Source organism: Asterias amurensis, chromosome 1 (assembly GCF_032118995.1).
Source record: "Asterias amurensis chromosome 1, ASM3211899v1".
Classification (NCBI taxonomy): domain Eukaryota; kingdom Metazoa; phylum Echinodermata; class Asteroidea; order Forcipulatida; family Asteriidae; genus Asterias; species Asterias amurensis.
The window spans coordinates 32,957,300-32,979,563 of record NC_092648.1 but is presented as its reverse complement, the minus strand read 5'-3'; the positions used below and the strand labels follow the sequence as shown (position 1 = coordinate 32,979,563).

The 22,264-nt window shown below is 37.4% G+C and overlaps 1 protein-coding gene across 2 annotated transcripts; it reads right to left on the bottom strand.

The window, feature by feature from the left end:
* Positions 1–3,010: 3,010 nt before the first annotated feature.
* On the bottom strand, positions 3,011–21,959 carry LOC139937355 (uncharacterized). Of its 2 annotated transcripts, none has more exons than XM_071932472.1 (19): positions 21,844–21,959; positions 20,060–20,225; positions 18,966–19,161; positions 17,736–17,854; positions 17,100–17,226; positions 16,501–16,591; positions 15,994–16,165; positions 15,520–15,642; positions 15,010–15,117; positions 13,404–13,541; positions 10,491–10,601; positions 9,214–9,405; positions 8,528–8,670; positions 7,610–7,762; positions 7,048–7,188; positions 5,976–6,353; positions 5,472–5,723; positions 4,365–4,569; positions 3,011–3,861 (listed from the first exon to the last, which is right to left on the bottom strand). In XM_071932472.1, the coding sequence occupies exons 2-19, from the start codon at positions 20,181–20,183 to the stop codon at positions 3,824–3,826; spliced, it is 2,811 nt and encodes a 936-aa protein (XP_071788573.1). In that variant the 5' UTR covers positions 20,184–20,225; positions 21,844–21,959; the 3' UTR covers positions 3,011–3,823. The 2 variants fall into 2 exon arrangements, with proteins under 2 accessions (XP_071788573.1, XP_071788563.1); XM_071932462.1 differs by having other exon boundaries at positions 3,014–3,861; positions 10,491–10,604.
* Between the last annotated feature and the right edge of the window lie 305 nt (positions 21,960–22,264).

The window sequence follows — 22,264 nt, the reverse complement described above, 5'->3', positions numbered from 1 at the left end:
GCCGCCACGAATACTACATAAATAGTCGCGACTACCAATTGTGTTGCTCTAGACTTTTTACGACAACATAGTTAACTTCTGAAATGCAATCAGATGTCAGTAACACAATCCTTCATTTCTCGGCTTGAATTTTGCTATATTGCGCCTTCACCAAACAATAGGACGCAGTGCACCTTGGGAATTAAACGTTTGTCCTGACTAGTCAAGTAGTAAAGTCAACTAGTTGCCCAGGCCTATCTCAGTGTAGTTTGAACTGTGCCAGCTGGCATAGCCAAGAGTAAAAGTAATCTCAATAGCATTGGAAGTACTGGATTATTAGATGAAAACACCATCTTGAGCTCAGAAAGAATACATAGGAATACATGTTTTTGTTCACAGCTAAAATGTGAAAGTGCACACCAACTGCTTTGTCAACAAAATGGGAGTGGAGCATTTATGTGAACCTATCAGTCAATTTATGAAAACCGCAAAAACTCAGTTGAAAATTGCATTCTCTATGGTTAACAAGACGACAGTTTGTATTTTTTCCCTATCTGATAACATGTACATGTCAAAGTATGTGTGTATTGTCGAGGGAGATAGAGATCATGGGCTGATGGTCCATTGTACCACTTTGGTTATAAGTTTGCTGAATTTTTTTTTTTTTTTTCAATTCTGTGTTTTTGTTTGTTCCTTTTTAATGATAGTTTCAGAAATGTGAGGGGGGGGGGGGGGACATTTTAAATTTGTAAATGTTAAAACATCAACTTTTTACGTATTTTAATTTGTTTTAAATTGTTACCCTACGAGTCTGCATGAGTGAAGTTATTGCTAGATACCATTTTTTCTAAATACTGTTTACTTCTCCCCTTGATGAGCCAGTTTGATTGATTGAGATTTTGTTGAACATGAAGTTCATAATTGTAACGATGGAAGTAACAACCTTCAATATGTCTGAAAGAGCAGAAATTGTTCTACTTAAGTTCAAAAGTTATGACATTTTAAACTTTTTAAACAGTCTTTGATTTAGTGTAACTTTATACCTGATGAGGTCATGATTGGTGTAAGTAATTTTTAGAGACTAAGACAAGAAGTAAGCTTCAATAAGACGTTTCATTTGTCACTTAAATCTATTAATGCAAAGAAGTACAGTTGCGGCCAAGAAAAGTCATGTGTTATTATTTAAGTGAATAGAGTTTTGATGAAAACAATACCTGTTCTGACCCATGGGTCGAAACAGCTAATAATTTTTAAATGCTTTGAAAGGAACACAGTGCTTTGGACTGGTCGAGCAGGTCTTTGAAAAGCGTTTTTTTTATTATAAAATGCATGTGGTTAGAAGGTGATTAAAAAGTAGAATACAATGATCCACACAAATTTGCCTTGAAATTGCATGGTTTTCCTTTTACTTTGCAAACTAACCTGGTCGGCCATTAATGGGAGTAAAAAATTTGACTCCCATAAATGGCCGACCGTGTTAGTTGACAAGGTAAAAGGAAAACCACGCAATTTCGAGTGACACTTATGTGGATCATTGTATTCTACTTTTAAAATATCTTTCTAATCATAAAAAAGAGCAATTGCCTCCATGCCCCGTTCATTGCCTTAGTGCCCTTACTCATGTAGACATTTACAATATCCTCATAGCGTGCCCTTTACCAAGGAGAAGATGCCTTGTTGCCTTTGCCCTTTCTAAAACGAAGCACATAAGCCTGATCCTTCCTAGCCGATTTGTCCAAATGGGGCAAGGTTGTTTCATGACAGACAAGGTTAGTGACCACATGGAGTCCTTAACATTGTTCAGAAAGATGTGCGGGGTGGATAAGTTTTTATGTCTCCTGACGATGACTAGAGCAAGCTAGTCAAAATGTTTAGACCAATTTAAGAACCGACTCTGTGGGAGTACAGTTAATCACGATCCTATAAACATAAAGTAGTAGCCCCAGCCTATTTCTATACCATCGAAACAAGCAGGACAGTTCTTTTTAGAACTGAGAAGTCTCCCAAACCCCGGACATCTACTTCGCAGTAGTATAATAAAGCAAGACACTTCTCTAAGAACAAACTCTACCTGGCGAGTAGATACACACATGGTGTTATCGCAAACCAAATATGTATTTTCATGTCTTATTTGTGTTTATTGTGAAAAAAATTCAAATGACAAGGATCTATGAACAAATTTGTGTTTGCATTGTTGCAGAATAAAACCTGATTTTTCAGTTTCAAAAGTTGAAAAATCCAGAGTTTACCTTGTTAACTTTTTTTTGTCACAATGAACTCAAATACATCACAAATTAGTATATTTAAATAGAGCATTATCATATTAAATACTGAGAAATAAACATCAAAAGTCTTTTTTGCATACAATTTAACATTTTAGTTATTTTGTTCAATTCTTACTTCAGAATTAAAAAGTATACATTCCATTTTATAGTTCATACCCAAAATCACGTTTCAGACAAGACCTTCATCGTTTTGTCAAGTTACAAAAAACTACATCTTGCCTCAGTATATAACTATATTATTGCATTTGTTAAAACTCTATCTTCGACAATCACAAAATTGCAAAAAAAATTGTATATGGTTTTCAAGCACAAAGCCAACGCCACGAAAAACAACCTTTGCTTGACACCAAATCAAGGTTTTTTTAAAGAAGATAAACACATTTTAGAAACTCAGATTTGATCTTTTTAAAGCCATTAGACACTTTTGGTACAGAAAAAAAATCACATATTTACAAATAACTTACAGGGTTTACAGAAGGTGAAAGACTTCTCTTGAAATATTGTTCCATGAAATGCTTTACTGTTTAAGAAAACATTAAAACAATATCAATTCTTGATATCGTGAATTATGAATTTGTTTTAAACACATGTCATGACACGTGAAACGTGCGAAAACAACGGTGGGTTTTCCCGTTATTTTCTTCCGACTCCGATGACCGATTGAGCCTAAATTTTCACAGGTTTGTGATTTTATATATAAGTTGTGATACACAAAGTGTGGGCCTTGGACAATACTGTTTACCGAAAGTGTCCAATGGCTTTAAACTGATTTATATCAACTGGATACCACAACCACCAATACTGAAAATTCATTTTTTTTTCCAGTTACCGATTCAAAACATAGTGTCAGTCAATGAAAAACTATAGCAGTGATATTTACACAATTCTGGCAAAAATCTTGAGTAGACTTAATAAAAAAACGTTTTATATTAAGCTTTGAACATTTGTAATTGATAAATATGTTCCATCTATAATAACATACAATGTTTGATTTAATTCATTTTAATGCAACTTTACAAGCTGCCATAAATGCAAACTTTGAAATAAATAACCATCCAACTTGGACAAATTTGGAAAACAAAACAATTTCATTCTCTTTAAAAAACCTGAGCAGGGAAGGACACTGTTCTACGACCCATGATGTTTAAATTTGGCATTTTTTTATAACAGCTTGATCGAAATGTAAAGCCGGCCTTAGGTCGACCTTGCGTCAACAAAAAACAGTCGGTGACTCGCTTTTCAGGATTACACTGCACCTGAGCTAAGACTGTTTGGAACTTTTCAGTCGGCGATTATTTACTACCCGAGCGTAACTGCGGTTATACTAAGACAATCTGAAACAGCCGCCGCTCGAAAAAAATGAACAGTTGCAAGAGTAGAACAGTTTTAACTTGTAGGACGTGATCCCGACTGTCGGTAACCAATCATGGGCGCAAGATTTCTCAGTTGTTGTGGCCTGAAAATCGCAGGTCGACCTGAGGCCGGCTTAAACCAGACAGTAGTGTTAGACAGTAGTGACTGGAAAGACATCAGTCATCACACACTCTGCATATATCACATTATGAAAACACTACATCTGGGATTGTCTCCATAATATCTGTGGGGGAAAGAAGGAGAACAAAAACCATTACTCTTCACATGAACCAATAACAGCAATTTTTGTTTCAAACTCCTAGGAAAATGTGATAACTATTATTTACAGATAGCCTAATATGTATATTTTCCATTCTTAATTACTTTAAAAGGCACTGGACACAATTGGTAATTACTCGAAACAATTGTTAGCATAAAAACTTACATGAACGAGCAAAAGAGAGCTGTTGATAGTATAAAACATTGTGAGAAACGACTCCCTCTGAAGTAACATAGTTTTTGATAAAGAGGTAATTTCTCACACAAATAATAAAAGATTCAGGCCAGAAGCCTTTACGCACAAAAGTGTGATATTTTATGCATTTGTTGGGATACACCAAGTGAGAATACTGGTCCTTGACAATTACCAAACGTGTCCAGTGGCGTTAACACTTGTGTCAAATTTGTGAATCTTTCTCTATTTTGCAATTTTGAAGTTTGGAGTTTGTGAAATTTAAGGGTATTGACCTTGCGGCATATGCTTTATCTTCTCATAGTCTTCAACATCATTGCTGACATACTGCCAGAACTTGGCTGGTTTTAGGGGTGATGGTCCGAGTCTTGAGATGATACATTCTGGTAGGCCGACTGCTTTGTCTGCAAACTCAAGTTTCTTCTTCTGGATGGGAAGGTTTTTCTGTGTGGCTCGGTTGCAGGTTACTGGAGGGGACACCTGATAAAAAAAAGAGTACCCTGGTAAATAGAGTATGCTCACTGTAATGGGACATGCTGTATCAACCTTAAGGCCGGTTTATAGTCGGTCGCCCGATGGTCGCGCGATTAAAATTTTGACACGCGACACAGTTTATAGTCATCGCTGAGGCCTAAAATCTGTGTCGTTTTTTATCGCGCGTCAAGATTTTCATCACCCGACCATCACGTGACCGACTATAAATCGGCCTTTACAGATGTACATTACTTTAGTAGTTTAGCTTCAAAGTGTCAAAAATACTGTTTAAATTAAACTGGGCATGAAATGGTAGTGTAAACACTAGAAACTAACTTATTACAAAAATGAGCCTTTGGAAGAAACGACGACTTTATCAGATAAATTAAAGGGGACAATCTACATGTAAGCACAGTCAAATCTAACACTCAAGAAGGTTCCACTTGAATTGGTCTAGTGAATAGGGCACACAAAACTTGGGGTAGGTGGTTGGAGAATCTTGTCCTGGTAGTGGGAAAGGAATCCAGGGTTTATTAAGTCCATCACATTCTTGATTTTGTGGGTCACTAATCCATTCCAGAAATGGGAACGGAAATCTAGATTGTGCTTAGCGGCGAGCTCCCGCAGAGAAAATAACATCTCTTTGCTTAAACCTGTTGAGAAAAAGGAAACAAGTACTTTAAGCCTCTTTTCTTGTTAACACCAATGATTCACAATTTAAGTTTGTGTTCCTGCTGCCTCAAACATTACAAAAGATAACAACTACAGAGATTAAGTTCTCATCAAATAAGTTCTCTGAATTGAAACCACCAAATAGATAACAGTAGAAAAGGAATTACTGAACATCTTTTCCAGTAACTCTACTTCTTTTATGACACAATGTCAAGAACTTTCCCACACTACCTTACCATTGGCGTCAGCTGATTAGCGACTTCCAGCTTCCATTTGTCCAGAATTCTCTTCTTGTTTGGCTTTCCAGGATACCCACTGCTTGGGCTGCTTCTCTTGAGCTGCCCCCTAGGGGTAGCATGGACTGGGTGTTGGGTGACTAGGTGCTGGGTGACTGGTTGCTGGGTACCCTGCTGCACCTCCTCAGGGGTGCTAGTGGTTGGCTTCAGGGTCTCGTTGGACGATGAAGTGGAAACTTGAATGGGTTCGGGCTGGAGAGAATAATGGAGAGGTTTGCTTTAAACCAGAAGCAGTTTTATGAATTTCATGAACAGAATACATCCAATGTGTAAATATCAAGGCTACCGATGCCTAACAATTAAAATTTAAATCAGACTAACTTCCATAACAATGCACCCTTTAAAATACTTTGTTGACTCGTTTTGATACTTTCGTATCAAATCAAAAAAGGAATTTTTAATCAAATCAGCATCGTTGATGAGTGAAATTTAAAATTCAGTTACATCAAAATCCATGAGTTCTTGTGTGCTGTGCCCCATTGCCGGTGTGGCTTGTGTGCTGTGTCCCACTGTTGGTGTGGCTTGTGTGCTGTGTCTCACTGCCAGTGTGCTGTGTCCCACTGCCAGTGTGTTTTGCCCCACTGCTGGTGTGGCCTGTGTGTTGTGCCCGACTGCTGGCGTGTTGTGCCCCACTGCCGGTGTTGCTGGTGTGTTGTGCCCCACTGCCAGTGTTGCTTGTGTGCTGTGCCCCACTGCCAGTGTGGATGGTGCCTCCTTCTGGTGGGTCACACTAGACGTAGCCTTGACTTGTAGTTGCTTTGGCGCATTGATAACCAAGTCATCATCACTGCATGATGGGAGATCTACAGCCGACACATCAAACTGCCAAGGAAGAAAAGTCAAACAATAAATACATCTTATGTTTTGACCAGATCCATTTGCTCACTTTTACTTCAATCCTTTTCTGAGAAAATAGAATTAGCTGTTGCAAATGTTGCTTTATATCATCCAAAAGGACCGATGGTATAAATGCTAAAATTAGTTAATGGGCAGTCTGAGTTTCCACCCTAGCAGTCTTTCTGGAAAGCTAGGGTCAAAATGTTAGCCCACTAACTTTTTTTCAATCCTATTCTGTTACATTCCCTTTACACTTTTAGACCACGCAAAACAATGACAGCTCAAAGCACTAAAAGGTAGGGTCACATAATTGGTAAATACTCCAAATATTAATCACCATACAAACTTACTTGTTGGGAAGCACTGCAGCTGTTGATAATCTTAACTCTTTTGAGAAAGGAGTTCCTTTGAAGTATTGTGGTTGAATAAATTTTATAACCAAAGACATTTTAGTCTAGGTTGATGTCCGTTCATGAAATGCTGCAGCCAGAGACGCGGTTGGTACCCACTAAAATACCATGAGTTTTTTTGCTGTATTCAGCTGAAACTTTCACATGTGACATTTATTGTATCTCTCTTGAAAATTTGGCCTATAAATCAGCATTTCTTTGACAAAAACCTCTCTAATACCCTACCTTTAAAAAGCACTCAGTTACCAAATCACATGAAGGCTACTCACGGATAATGCTAGCATATGAGCTCCTTTGGTTTTTCTTGATGGTCTCTGAGGTGTGCTGGTCAACCTTGTACCTCCTCTACTCTCTCTACTTATTGATGATCTTATAGTGTCATGATGCTTTGACGTTTCAAAGGAATGTGTCTAAAGCAAATTTGACAAGATTCAAACAAATAATTTCATTATTTGTATTCTTTCCTACAAATAGTTGTTACATCTATCCATTTAACAATTTCTAGGTCTGAATTGTTGGCCAATGTGACCATAAGATTTAGATTCAAACTTTAGATTGGGCTTAGATTTTATATAGATTAGAGAAAAATACATGCTTTCATTTCAGGTATTGCAATGGAAAAAACACCAATGTTTAAGGGAAATATTAGTTGAAACAGCATCATCTGTGAACAATTTACTTTGAGGAACCCCCCCCCCCCCAAAAAAAAAAAAAAACTCAAAAACCCCAAAACCACTGAACACCCAAATTAGTTGTGATGACTTGATATTACTTTCCACCTTCCATTTTACTTTTTTCATAAATGCTGTTATCAAAGAGACAATTTCTTACCTTCTTAAGGATGCTAGGAGATGGGCACAGCTCAGGTATATGTATCACCGCACAAGGTACAATTGAGGCAGGCTCGCTGAAATTTTCTCGGGCTTTACTGGACAAGAGAAACTTCACTTGCTTGCTGCTGCTGCTGTTCCTAGACACGCTTTCCTAAAAAAAGAAGACAAAACAAAATAAGAAAAACCCACAAAAAACAAAAAACATTTGATTAAACTATAATAAATGTTTTCTTTTAGAAAATTAAATTTCCAGATGAACCAGAACAAATTTACTAGAACAGTATTTGAACATGCAACCTCTGGGTTAACAGACAGCGCTCTACCAATTGAGCTATCTAGCCATAATTTTTGCACTCTCATCTATTTGTCAATATTTTTGCTAGGGGAAGCCAGTCAAAGGCAAATCAATCCAAAACTGCCATGTAGCCAGGGATCACACCCAAGTTTAAGATAAAACCCAGGAAGCGGCAGCAGAGGGACCACCATAAGGGGATGCAACTTTCAAATATCAATAGCCATTTTTTCCATTGGAAAAAAAAAAGGAGGAACATTTTCAAAGGCACAACCCAAGTGCGAAGCGAGGCAGTCAAAATGCCACGGGATATGAGACCCACAATGGTACCCTAGAAAATGTTGAGGTTTATTATGCTCTAAGGTGCATTGTTAGCATGTACTAGGCTTATTTTACATTATTGTAGTTGTACATTGTTGTTGCCAGGCATATACTAGGCATACATATTATTTTTTATTTATTTTTTGCGCCGATCACTTTTTTTTTTTAACGCGGAATTCCGCAGAAATGCGGAAAGAGTTGCATCCCTGTATCAAGTAACAAACCACAAAGGGGAAACTGACTTGGTACATTTGTGGTTTATTAGGAAAGCTGTTATCTTAATTAAAACATTGATTAACTCACAGTTGAGACCATTGCAGTGTTGTTTCTGAGACTGCTCGATGCCGACTTGGGGTATTGCCTGAACGAGATCCTTGGAGACATCTTGGGGGACGACCTCTCCAGTGTTTGAGCTTTCTTCCCCTGAATGCCGAGTGGTGTGCTCACTGTACAAGTCACAGTTTTAAATATAATCAAGAAAAAGGTGATTTAAAATGTGTTTGTGTACATTTTTAAAGAGCATATTCTTTGCTTTAATACTGTTAAAATCCTGTGTTGATGCCACATTTGTAAAAAAAAAAAAGGTTAAAGTAGAAACACCAAGAAATAGGAGAGCATAAAACTGAGAAAAGGGGGTTTAAAGTTGTTAATTGAAAATACATTAGAACATTTTATTTCAATGCTAATTGTAACCCCTTTTTGATTTTATTCATCAGGAAGGGGGTAGTTGCCAATATAAAATAAAATTAAATTGTGCATTTATAATTACACACAAATATTTGTGAAAATTTAACCCTTGTTGGCTTGTTTTGGCTTGTTTCTCTAACTGAGAGATTTCCGACAAAAGACTCAATGAGCTTGGTTGCATAAAAACTACATCAAACATTAATATAAACAATCCAACGAATACGGTATATGAAATACAAAAACTACTATCGCAAATAAACATATAAATTATATGGAATGAACAAAACGAAATAAATACTAACTACTTCTAAAAGTCGACGAGAGTTTGACTGATCTTGGAGCAGAGGCAAGCTTCTGTGCAGACTGTTCGGCTGGGCCTAAGCTTTTCTTAGTGCCTGGTCTCTGATTACTTGATGATGCCATATGGGACTCACTGAATAAGGATGAACTCAATGTCGGCATAGCTTCAATGGTTGGAAGTGCACAGGCATCACCTAGCAGAGATTTACAGAGAGTGATTAAAAGCACTGGACGCTATTGGTAATTACTCATAATAATTGTTAGCATCAAAACTTACTTGGTAACGAGCAATGGATCAGAGCTGTGGATAGCATAAATTGTGAGAAACGACTCCCTCTGAATTAGCATAGTTTTTGAGAAAGAGGTAATTTCTCGCTCAAATATTAAAAGACTTCAAGCCTGAGGCATTTTCTTTCATTATTATCTTGCAAGTTCAATCAATAATTGAGTCAAAATTTTCACAGGTTTGTTATTTTATGCATATGTTGGGATATACCAAGTGAGAATACTGATCTTTGACAATTACCAAAGGTGTCCAGTGTCTTTCAGAACATTTGCCCCCATGATAAAGTGCAAAATTTCCAGTTACACCAAATGCATGGTAGACTTCTGGATAGTGTGAATTGAAAATAACTGGTGGTATTTACAGAGCCTACATCATTCAAAAGAGATTCGTCACCTCAGGGTGACAAGGGTGTTACAGCAAATCTTACACTATATACTCATTCCCAATATAAAAAGTATGATAAGCTTGACATCCATAATCGTATAGTGGAAAAGCCTTCGAGATACTTGACAAATTATTTATATTTTCTTCGCTCTAACTGACATTTATTTACAATTTGTTTGTATGTTAATCCCTTAAAATGGCTATTTGTAACCTTGTGTAAATTCTTGACTGAAAAAAGAAATAAAAAAGTATGATTGACATTTGCTCTTTTCCTAAATAATGCAAGACAAATATTAATATTACCTTTGGTTTTACCCATACACCGATGTGTGTTAGCACTGTATACTCAGTACTTACCCGAGGCATGTTACTCGGGTGGGACTCGAACCCACAAACCCTTGCAATTCTAGAGCAGTGTCTTACCAACTAGACTACCGAGGTTGCCCGGTAGCTAGAGGCAGTTTGAATCCTATGTTTTGGCAGGGGGTACCTCAACGATATAAGAGATGTTAAATTTGCATCAGGATAAAGAATATTATTTTGGTTTTACCCATACACCGATGTGTGTTAGATGTTGCAAGAAGAATAGTTATATTGATGTAATCCTACCCTCAATTGATGATGCGTCCAGCATGAACCTGTTATGAATCACTGTGTTCCTGCCTTTGCTTGTTGGTGTTGATGTTATCTTGCTGGTTACAAATTTAGCCCTGGAGTTATCTTCTAGAGACAATGAAATGATATGAAATACAAATTGTTGTTATGAAAATAGTAACAACTGCACGAAAAACAGCCCCAAGACCTAACAAATAAAAGAATGTTCAAGGTGGTTGAAATTTCAGTTTTCTTTTTCTTAACACACTATTACTTTCCCCGATGCAAATTTAACATCTCTTATTATCGTTGCAAAACATAGGATTCGAACTGCCTCTAGCTACTGGGCAACCTCGGTAGTCTAGTTGGTAAGACACTGCTCTAGAATTGCAAGGGTCGGGTTCGAATCCCACCCGAGTAACATGCCTGTTTTTTTTTTCACAGGACTCGGGAAAGTACTGAGTATACAGTGCTAACACACATCGGTGTATGGGTAAAAACCATTTAATATAATTACTTTCCTCTATCTGTGTACATTCTTTGTGCCTTTTTTATATTGCAAGGGAAGATTTGTCAAACATAAAGCTACAGTAATCCCCTTGTTTCCCAGAAAAACCCTAGGAAACCATTTAGTTACATTTTTGACGGCAATTTTTAAATGTTCTAAAAGTTAATAGCAACCACCATGCTGACTTTTGCTTATTAAACTTTAGTCAAGTAGTTCTATTGTTATTACCAGATTTTTTAACAGACAAACCTATGGCTGAACCAACACTATAACTATAGGTATTTTTGATATCACCGAAAGATCAGAGCACTTAAAAAAAAACTAACTTATGAATAAAGATACAAGTAAAAAATGCATCGGTACAGGAGATACACAAAATATACAAGCAAAGTAATGTATGGCATGATTAAACGAATAAATATGTTTTGAGTCTAATTTTGAAGAGCTGAAGTGTGCAAAGACAAATGGCTGCGAGATCTGTGTACAGAAGTAGACGATGCACATGAAGCTAAGAAGACCAAGCAAATTTACGCCACTATTAAAACAATCACAGGGAAACGCACAACTGGTATGGCAAGCATCAAAGACAAACATGGAAAAGTTCTCACTGAGGACAACGAAGTAAAGGAAAGATGGAAAGAGAGTTTCAAGGATCTGTTCAATAAACCTAGCCCTGAGGACACCTCAATTCTTCAATCCATCCCAACTATCCCAGAAGAAGGAGAAGAACCAAATATCGTGTTGGATGAAGTTCACCGAGCCATTAGACACCTCAAGACAGGCAAAGCCCCAGGATTTGATGGCATATCGGCCGAAGAGCTAAAAGCAACAGGTGAAACAGGCACTAAAATCATACACAAACTGTGCAACAAAATATGGAACACAGGTGAAATTCCACAGGAATGGGGGAGAGCCATCATTGTACCCATCTTCAAGAAAAAGGACAAGTTGGATTGCTCCAACTACAAGGGAATCAGCCTCCTTAGCCTGGCGGGAAAAGTCTTCTGCAGCATATTACACAAACGAATGCAGACCCAAACAGAAAACATCCTAGCTGAATCACAGGCAGGCTTCAGACCAGGACGTAGCACCACCGACCAACTCTTTACTTTAAGACAACTAGCAGAAAAGTATAATGAGATAAGAAAACCTTTATACTGCTGTTACATCGATTATCAAAAGGCTTTTGACACAGTCTGGCAGGAGGGTCTCTGGCAAGCCATGCAACACCTGGGCTACCCATCAAAAACGGTAGATCTCCTTAGAGCTCTCTACGGTGTATCACAAAGCGCTGTAAGAGTTAATGGGGGAACTCACTTCATGGTTCACTACCACAACAGGAGTCTGGCAGGGATGTATACTGTCCCCCTAACTCTTCAACATCATCCTGGAACTGGTATTGAGACTTGCGATTCAAGATCAACAGATTGGTGTAAGAGTTCAAGGGCAATACATCAACAATCTTCGTTTTGCAGACGATATTGTACTTCTGGCAGAAAACGAAGAAGACCTCCAGTTTCTAGTTTCAGAGGTTGATACCTTCAGCAAGAAGTTTGGTCTGACAATAAACAAAAGCAAAACTGTAGTCCAAGTCCTTAACAGAGATAAGATCCAGCTTAACATACAGATAGATGGTAAATCCTTGGACCAAGTCGAAAACTTCATCTACTTGGGGGGTGTGAGTTCAGAAATCCCCACCAGTGAAAATGACATCAAGCGTAGAGTTGGACTTGCCATGGGGGCCATGCAAAAGCTTAACTCTATATGGACATCCAAAGACATCAAGAATTCAACCAAGCTTAATCTTTACAGAGTCTTGGTTCTACCAATAGCCACCTACAGCTCCGAAACATGGACACTAAAGAAAGCAGATGAGCAGAGATTAAGGGTTTTCGAGATGGCCTGCTTGAGGAAAATACTGGGGGTCACCAGAAGGGACAGACTTCGCAACACAAGAGTACGTGAACTGCTTCACTACTATAAAGATCTTCCAACTTCAATAAGGAAAACTAAACTCAAGTATTTTGGGCATGTGAACAGAATGGGCAATGGCCGATACCCCAAAATACTTCTAGAGGGCCACATTGCAGGAAACAGACCCAGAGGAAGACCAGGAAAACGATGGCTGGAAGATATCAAGCACTTCTGTGAAGAGGCTGACATACCATCTGTGGCAGCAGCAGGACACCTAGCAAGGAACAGAGACCTATGGAGACTCTTAGTTGGGAAGCCATCTCCGGGATCTACCTCGGGAGGACGGCTATGATGATGATGATGATGAAGTGTGTTGTCAAAAGAGACTTGCACATGGTTGTAAACAAAGATTTACTAGTAACATCATCATCATCATCATCATCATGCAAAACTTCAAGCATCACATAACCATACTCCTTCTGAGAGTTTTCTTATCTATTCCATACCTTTGATTGCTGATATTTCCTGGATGGGGTCGTACTCCTGGATGTTCAATGCGGACACATCTTCTGCCAGGGTGGAGTTCTTCCGACCTGTGACAGGCTTTTTGTTGAGCCATGCTGAAGACACTTTTCTAGGCATAGCTGTAATAACAAGTATGAAAACAGTTATGAAAACAGTTATAAAAAATTGTATTCTTCATGCAAACCTTAGAACTGCTTAATTGTCCTATAATACCTTAAAGGCACCTGGAAATAGGATTTTTTTTCTTTTAAACATAAGAGTATATGTTTATTAACAATAAAACAATTTTTTGAGTAATTGTTTGTCACGATTTATATGTTAAAAAAATTAATTAAGTGCTTGGGGGGTTGACTCCGCCTTCCCCTTTTGTGATGTAGGAAAAGGAAGACTTTGCCTCGATGCGTAGATAAACACACGTGCAAAAGTACATGTAATTCTAAGACGTGAGTTTGTACGCTGCGAAAAAGTTTTTTTTTCTGGCATTTTTCCGGCAATGCCGACCACGTGTATTGCTGCTGGATGCAGCAAAACAACTAAAGATGGGGTCAGTCTTCATCTATTTCCTGCAGATCCCAAGTATAGGCGGTTGTGGGCTGCGAAAGTCAGATTAACTAGAGCAAAGTGGTCCGGTCCGACGTCTTTTTCAGTGCTATGCAGCAAACACTTCGAGCCGTCGTGCTTCGAATCCGGGATACACCACTCATTTGACATGACGAGAAGAGCCATTCTTAAACACGACGCCATCCCAACAATTTTTCCAGCTAGTGGGAAATCGAAGAAGGTATCTGAAAGACGTAATGTACGGGGGTCTGACTACAAATTTTCTCTTCAAATATCGCGCCTTGAATTACGTCACGAACAGCGCCCTCTCGAGTCGGGGCCGACTCGTAAATTTGTAAATACAATCAAAACTAATATTTTTAAACCTTAGTTAACTTTTTATTCACATTCCTCTCATAAAAACACATATTTTAGTGACAAAAGCTTTATTTTAAAAAAATACCACTTCCAGGTGACTTTAAAAAACATTTGTAATTGAACACAGATCAGGCATGAAATTTGGTTTCTGGAAAAAAGTAGGAAATATTTTCGAGCACAAGGGCTGACCTACATTATTCCAATAAATAGACTTTTTAGGTATTTCATCACAAAAAACACAAAAATTAGTATTTTTTATCCCCAATGCAAATTTAACATCTATTATATCGTTGCAGTACCCGCTGCCAAAACATAGGATTTGAACTGCCTCTAGCTACCGGGCAACCTTGGTAGTCTAGTTGGTAAGACACTGCTCTAGAATTGCAAGGGTCATGGGTTTGAATCCCACCTGAGTAGTATGCCTGTGATATTTTTTTCACAAGACTCAGGAAAGTACCGAGTATACAGTGCTTAAAACACATCGGTGTATGGGTACAAAACCCAAAACTAATATTTAATCACGGTTTTTTTCATTTTTCCCCAAAAGAATTCTTAAATCAGGCTAAAGAAGAATATTATGCCTGATAGATGGAAATTTACTCCTCCTTCTTTCACACCGTACCACTACTCTCTCTCTCTCCATATATTTCATGCAAATGTCTTGAGTACCTTTGGTTGTATTGACGGCATTCTTTCTCTGTGTAGCCATGGATGCATTGGGTAAGAACAACTGGGCCACCTTGGGAGTAAGAGACTTCATGACCCTCACTGCTGGGTCTGTATAAAAGAATCAAATCCATTTCAGATATGAAGAAACAAAACAAGGTTGTTGTTGTCGAAATTTATTGCCTGTAAACCATGGCCTCTGTTTAATTGTCCAGTTTAATTGAACATTATGCACTTTTAACTATACTAAAATTTGTAATGCTTTATCAAACCCCTGCACTGGTTTTTAACTGCCTGCTTGATTTAATTGAGCATTGTTTCTAGTTTAAAGCAGGCCTGGAACTAAGTAGAAATGATTCTCAAATAGCTTTATACTTTCGAAAGCTGCCATTAATTTTAAGAGCAATTACCAAAATATGCACCTTCCCTTTAAATGATACCCCCTCCCCTCTTCGAGTGGCAAAACAAGTTAATCCAGAGAACACCGTCACATCAAAACACTTAGGCACAAACCTGGAACATCTCTGAGTATTTCAATGTCGGAGTAGTCTTCCTCCATCAGGGTGTCTTCTGTCGTGGAGTATCTACTTCCCGTGTCATCAGACATCATCAGGGTAGAGTCATCAGATGTTACCTCTGATTGATTAAAAGTACAAAAGAAGAACATTAAAATAGTAAATTTTTGAGCACAATTTTGAAAAAAATACCAGAGAGCTGAAATATTGATTAATTTGATGCTTCACTAAGGCCATTGCCTTGCTGCCCATTGAAACCTAATTCTAATATTAATTTACAATTTCCTCATAGAAGTACAACAAAGACCACGCCTTAGTGTCCTTGTGCTTTCTAGAACAAAGCATCAGGCCTGCTGAGGTTTTTTTCTCTTTTGTAATATTTAGTATTGTCTAGCTAAATGGAATACTTGTTTTAAAGATAAATAGAGAATCAGCAAATTAGGGACAAATCTTTCTACGATAAGTTCCTCACCATTTTCGCCAGTGTATGCAGCAGTACTGCAGCTATCAGTATAATATGCAGTAGATCCACTGAGCTGGGAGGAACTTTGCTCTTTGCCTCCTCTGCAATGTGGACTTGAGAAAACTCCTCTGCCTCGTACAAAGAATGGTACGTGCATCTTGCCTCCTCTTGGCTGTAAAAACTAAACAGGAAAAAACCCTCAATGCATAAAGCAAATTGCCATACAGTAACATCAAAGAAAACAAATGTATGATATAGATGGAGAATTGCAGCTGGGATAAAGAATGTTAATTTTGGTTTTACCCATATACACCAATGTGTGCCAGCACTGTATACTCAGTATTTTCTACTGTCTAGTTGTAAGACACTGCTCTAGAATTGCAAATGTCGTGGGTTCGAATCTCACCCAAGTAATATGCCAGTGATTTTGTTTTCACAGAGCTTGGGAAAGTAACGAGTATACAAATGAGGAAAGTGCCAACAAATCAACTTTAAAAGGACTAGTGTTTTTGGAACCTGATTGTGCTGACGGTTTTTCTTCACTCCACCTCTTCTCTCTTGACAATCCTCCATCTCAACATCCTTTGGGTCTTGAGCAGCAGTCTTTCTGTATAGATGGAATAAATATGAAGATGAACTATGATGCTGTTTCTTAAAGGCACTGGACACCTTTGATAATCGTCAGAGACCACCGTTTCAACTGGTGTATCCCAGCATATGCATAAAATAACAAATATGTGAAAATTTTGACTCTGCATGAGAATAATGGAAAAAAAAGTATCCTTGTTGCACAAATTTGTGTGCCTTCAGATGCATAATAAAAGGCTTCAGGCCTGAAGTATTTTATTGTTAGAGAGCGAAATTACCTCTTTCTCAAAAGCTATAATTACTTCAGAGGGAGTCGTTTCTCACAATGTTTTATACTATCAACAACTCTCCGTTGCTTGATGCTAAAAATCATTTTGAGTAATTACCAAAAGTGTTCAGTGCCTTTTGTGCAATTTAAAAGCAAAGCAGTGAACAAACAACAAGAGCGCATTACTTTCTGTTATGCATGCCTCAGTGTAGGTTAAGAGCTTGACATCAGTATCTACCATACAAGCTAGTCTACATACCTTTTGGAATCAGCCGCTTTCTGTTTGCCTCTGGTATCAGTCACACATTCAGAATCATCACCGGAAGAGGATTCCAGATCTGACTCTTGTATTGAGTCTAGCTGAGCACGTTGTTTGCTCTTGGTGTCTGTAATAAATAATTATGGTTGTTATAATCAAACCATAGCAATATTAGAAAACAATACTATTATTATTTTTTTTAATGAGATATTTGGCGTACTCACAAGGCCACTTCAAGGTGAGGGTTACTCTTTACTGATTTGGGCTATCGACCTAGATCAATTGTCACCAGCGATACATTGCTACCTACTCCTGGGGCTGAAACAGGGTTACCCCCTTCACAGTCCATAATGATGTAGGCATGGGTATCATCCACTAGGAGCCTGGCTGGTAGAGCAGAATGCTCTACCTTCCCAACTTTATATGAAGCAATGGTTAAGTGCCTTGCTAAATAAAGGGCACAAGTTTCATGATCATGATTCGAACCAACACTCTGCTGCTTGCTACTATAATTTACAATCAAACCCACAAAGGCTATTTTGGATGCAGTTGAAATGTTGACCCCCATCAAGGAAAGTTATTCCCATCCCACGGACTTTATGTTGAAGAAAGAGCCAATTATTTTGTACCACTTACTCAGCCACATGAAGGGAGCTCCTGTCCGTTTAGGTACAACCTTATTAGAATGCCTTTCATTGATGAAGTTACTGATGTTCTGCAACGGGGTAGAAGACTTCTTCTTGGTGTCAATCTTCCTGTAGTTTGTCAAACATAAATGAAAATACCAAGTGTTAAAACTCATGCAATGTAAAATTTGTTTTAATCTTTCTTGAATCCAGCCATTACAAATTCATTTTTTTTTTTTAAGTTAAATTAAGTTTTTTATATAATTATGACAGCATATTTAGTTAACAAGCACTATACATGGCATGCAAGAGTGCACACCACAAACCAACATCACATGCCGGATATTTTGGAGATAAAAAAATGCAAGTAAAAACATATTTCAGGTCTGTAATAGCGCTAAGTCCTTAGCAAGTGTTGCCCAGTAGCCTAGACAGGCATGGTTTTGATTTAACATTGAGTTAACTGCTAAGCAAAGTGTGATGGCAGAGTACAAATCACTATGGTAGTACAGACAGTTCATCTAACGGTGAATGTTAGCACTTTGTGAAATTGAGATAAGACACTTTATGGAGAAGCTCCAGTAGAAATTTAAATTTCCCTCAAAGGATTCAATTTTCAAAGTAAAAACTGCCTGGCCCTTAAAAGAACCAAGTCTCTGGCCTGTCTAATGTACCTTTAGTAGGTGGTTGTTCCCTGGCATTTAAGCTGTTGAAAGTAACTTTAGAGTATTCAAAAGAATAAACTTGCATGCCTGATCCGTACCCATGGGAACTAGTTGGAGTAGATTTATTTTATTTATTTATTTCCAGGCAAGCAGGACATACAAAGAATAGGCAATACAAATATGACTACACAGAGAACAAGCCTGCAGATAACCCAAAAAGCGAAAATAATCACTATCTAAAGGCGATCCAGACAATCAAAATAACAAAGGCACAAAAGGGCACAAGGACAAAAACGTCATAACAATTTTGAAAATAGCACATCAGATAGCAACAAAGGTGATTGCCTCCATGCCCCTGGTTATTGCCTTGGTGCCCTTGCAATGCTCCAGTAAAAATTTACAATTTCCTCATAGGGTGCCTTTTACCAAGGAAAATATGCCTTGGTGCCCTTGTCCTTATAAAAATTAAGCAAACAGACCTGAGTGTTCCTCTCTATTGTTGGCACTCACAGACTTAGTTGGTTCATTCTTTAATCCATTTCAAGAAAATGTTATGAGTGAAACCCCAAACCTACTTAGATTTCTTGGCTCCAGGAGTAAGAGTTACAAACGATTTCTCATCTTCTTCCTCGGTCGCACATTTATCCGCTTCGCTTGAAGGTATTATCTCAATGTCCAAATGATCTGAACAGGAAGAATCTGAAGATGGTGAGTTAGCAGGAGCCACGGTTGGTGCAATACTTGGCGGTAAAACACAACGGAATGGTGAAGCTTAAAGAGAAATAAAAGTAAGACAATTGTATCACAACAGTGAAAATGAACCCGATTGGAGAACAAACAAAACACAAACAAACCCTGAAATGTTAACCTTTGAAAAGAGGAGTATCTCATGGTTAAAGTTCATAGACAGGGGTTTAGACAGATTTTGAAATAAATGGAACCTTCATTGGTTACTTATAACAATGTGACATTTGAACATTGGATATAACTCACTGTTTGTTCAAATTCATTTGAGGTTCATGGATAAGATGTGAGATGTCAAAAAACAATTTCAATCTGTTAAAGAGAGTGGACACTACTGGTAATTACTCAAAGTAATTATTAGCATAAAACCTTACTTGGTAACAAGTAATGGGGAGAGATTGATAGTATAAAGCAATGGAGAAACAGCTCCCTCTGAAGTGACATAGTTTTTGAGAAAGAAGTAATTTTCCACAAATTTGATTTTGAGACCTCATGTTTAGAATTTGAGGTATCGAAATCAAGCATCTGAAAGCACACAACTTCGTGTGACAAGGATGTTTTTTCTTTCATTGTTATCTCGCAACTTCGATGACCAATTGAGCTCAAATTTTCACAGGTTTGTTATTTTATGCATACATGTTGAGTTACACCAAGTGAGAAGACGTGTCTTTGACAATTACCAAAAGTGTCCATTGTCTTTAAAGAATGCTGCAAATTATTAGTTTACCGTAACGTTAAGATAATATTAAGTTCTCCAAGAACATTGTTTTAGTTTTAATTTCAATAAATAATACATTTTAGTATTCAAAAGGTTATCACATTCTCATCAAACTTCTGTGCTTCTCTTCTTCAAGGAAAACAAAAAAACAAAATACAAATTTTAGTATACACAAGTTGATGTATTTAGCTGTACTTGACTGAATACCTGGTAATGAATTTCCAGTGTTTTTGGATGGTGGGAAATGTGGTCTGAAGGTCTGAAGCGGTCGGACTTTGGAGTACGTCTTCACAAAGACACTCCTCTTTTTAGTGAATGGTGAATCTGTCATGGTTTATTAGGAGATTTGTCCATTAACTGCATCGTAGGAGATCTGTAGAAAAGAAGTAAAAAATAAACTGGATAGCATTAAAATAATGTTTAACTAGATAAAAAATTATTAGGGTTTACCAAACAGTAGGTAGGCTCATCATAGACATACATTGGGTTTTGTCAATGTTTGTAAGCTATATATCGTAGGAGGTCCTGTTTTCGAGGTGTCCCTAAAATCGTGGCAAACCTTTTACCTCTTTGTGCGCGATGTAAACAGTCCCTAGATAAAAATTGTGTGGTTTTATTTGCCAAGCAAAGAGTCTCCTCTCCCTTGACCAAAACTTAGAAACACGTAAGGCTCCACTGGTCATTTGCACTTGTAAATGCAAAAAGTTAGGTATTTTTGGCATTTCTACAAGGTACAAAAATATGTCATAATGTTGAGGCCATATAAAAATATTTGCCCACCGAAAAAGTTTCATCAAACGCTATTTCAATTCACAATTCATGGTGATCAAAATCATGTGGCTGAATGTTTTGCTGAGCATTCTTATAAAAATACCGAGGCTTAAAGAAGCCATGTGCCTTATATCATTTTCTAATATTTTTATTTTGTAACCCTCGTATCAATACTATTATTAATATTAAAATTTAAACATCAGCTTGTTGATTCAATTATCACTGTTTATTTATACGCTTTATTATAAATAATAAGAAAAAATATAAAAAATAAATAAATAAAAATCATATTTGGAAGCCAGTAATTATTCACACTTTTTATAAATTTTTTGCAAGTTACCATGGTAATTTTTAAAATTTAATAAAACAATATTTTGAATAAAATGAAGGCAACTGCTGGCTATAGAGTCATACACAGAGTCTCAAAGAACACTTGTAGTCACTGCATATGTTTCTTCCATGTATGGCTTCACCGGGAAACCATACTTTCTCGTTTGCCGTGAAAACAGGAAAAACTCAAAACAAATGGGGCCAGTTGAAGTCATCCAAGATCGGTGTGTGGTGTGAACATTTCAATGTCCATCAAGTTTAAACACATGTTTGCATACTTCATATTAACAAATGAAGATAATAAGGGCCATCGGTTGATATATGGCATCATTATTTTTTTCCCAATTCAAAGAAAAACGCATAATAGCGTGAAAACTGGTAAGCAGAGGATACAGCCGATTTACAGGCCAAATTGTCATAATTGATAATTATTATTGTAAATACAAAAGAATAATTTATAAAGCTTTTGTACGTCTTGGAAGTTGGTATAGGCCTATTATTATTTACAGTGTCTACTTTTTGAGAATTAACAGAAACAAAAACTGTCCCAGACTTTTTTTTCTCAGAAATCAGACCACCATGCAGGTAGATTTCTACCTCCATGCTCAGACGGTCACGCAATTATGTTGTTAATGCTTAGTAAACTATTATCCCTAACCTTAATGTGATTTAACGATTGCAAATCAAGTTACCCTGCAAAACTATAGATTATAAATATAATAAGGGCCCTTCATGTCCCTTGCCATGTTTGCTCATGAGTCATTGCTGTCAGTCATGGCTGTTGTTGATCCCAACCAAATCACGATTTCAGACGTTTCTTCTGGCTTTTTTTCACCTGTTAACGAGATTAAAATTGTTCAAACATGCACACAAAGTCAAATCGTACATACCCACTGAACTTGCACTTTTAGATGATATTTCAATCCTTACAAGTATTCCACAAAAAATGTACTAAAGAACCAATTATTTTCTGCACCATTTTTAGTAAAAATCTCCAGGGTCGTCCGGTCGGTCAAAATTAAAATGCAGACTATTTGTACATGACACCACGCTGAGCTATGTAAAATTAGGTCGACCAGAAACGATTACACATAATACTAGCTTCCGAACTATTGCAGTACAGGAACAAGACTTGTTAATCGGAGGGGTGGCAAAGTTTTTGAAATGCATGTAGTAAACAAAACAAATACACAGACAGAATTCTAATGGTGCAAGACAAACATTTATGCAAGTGCAAACATAAACTGCTTATTTTAAATTAAATATACGATATATTTTACAAAAGTAACGGTTCATAAACTTGAAATTATT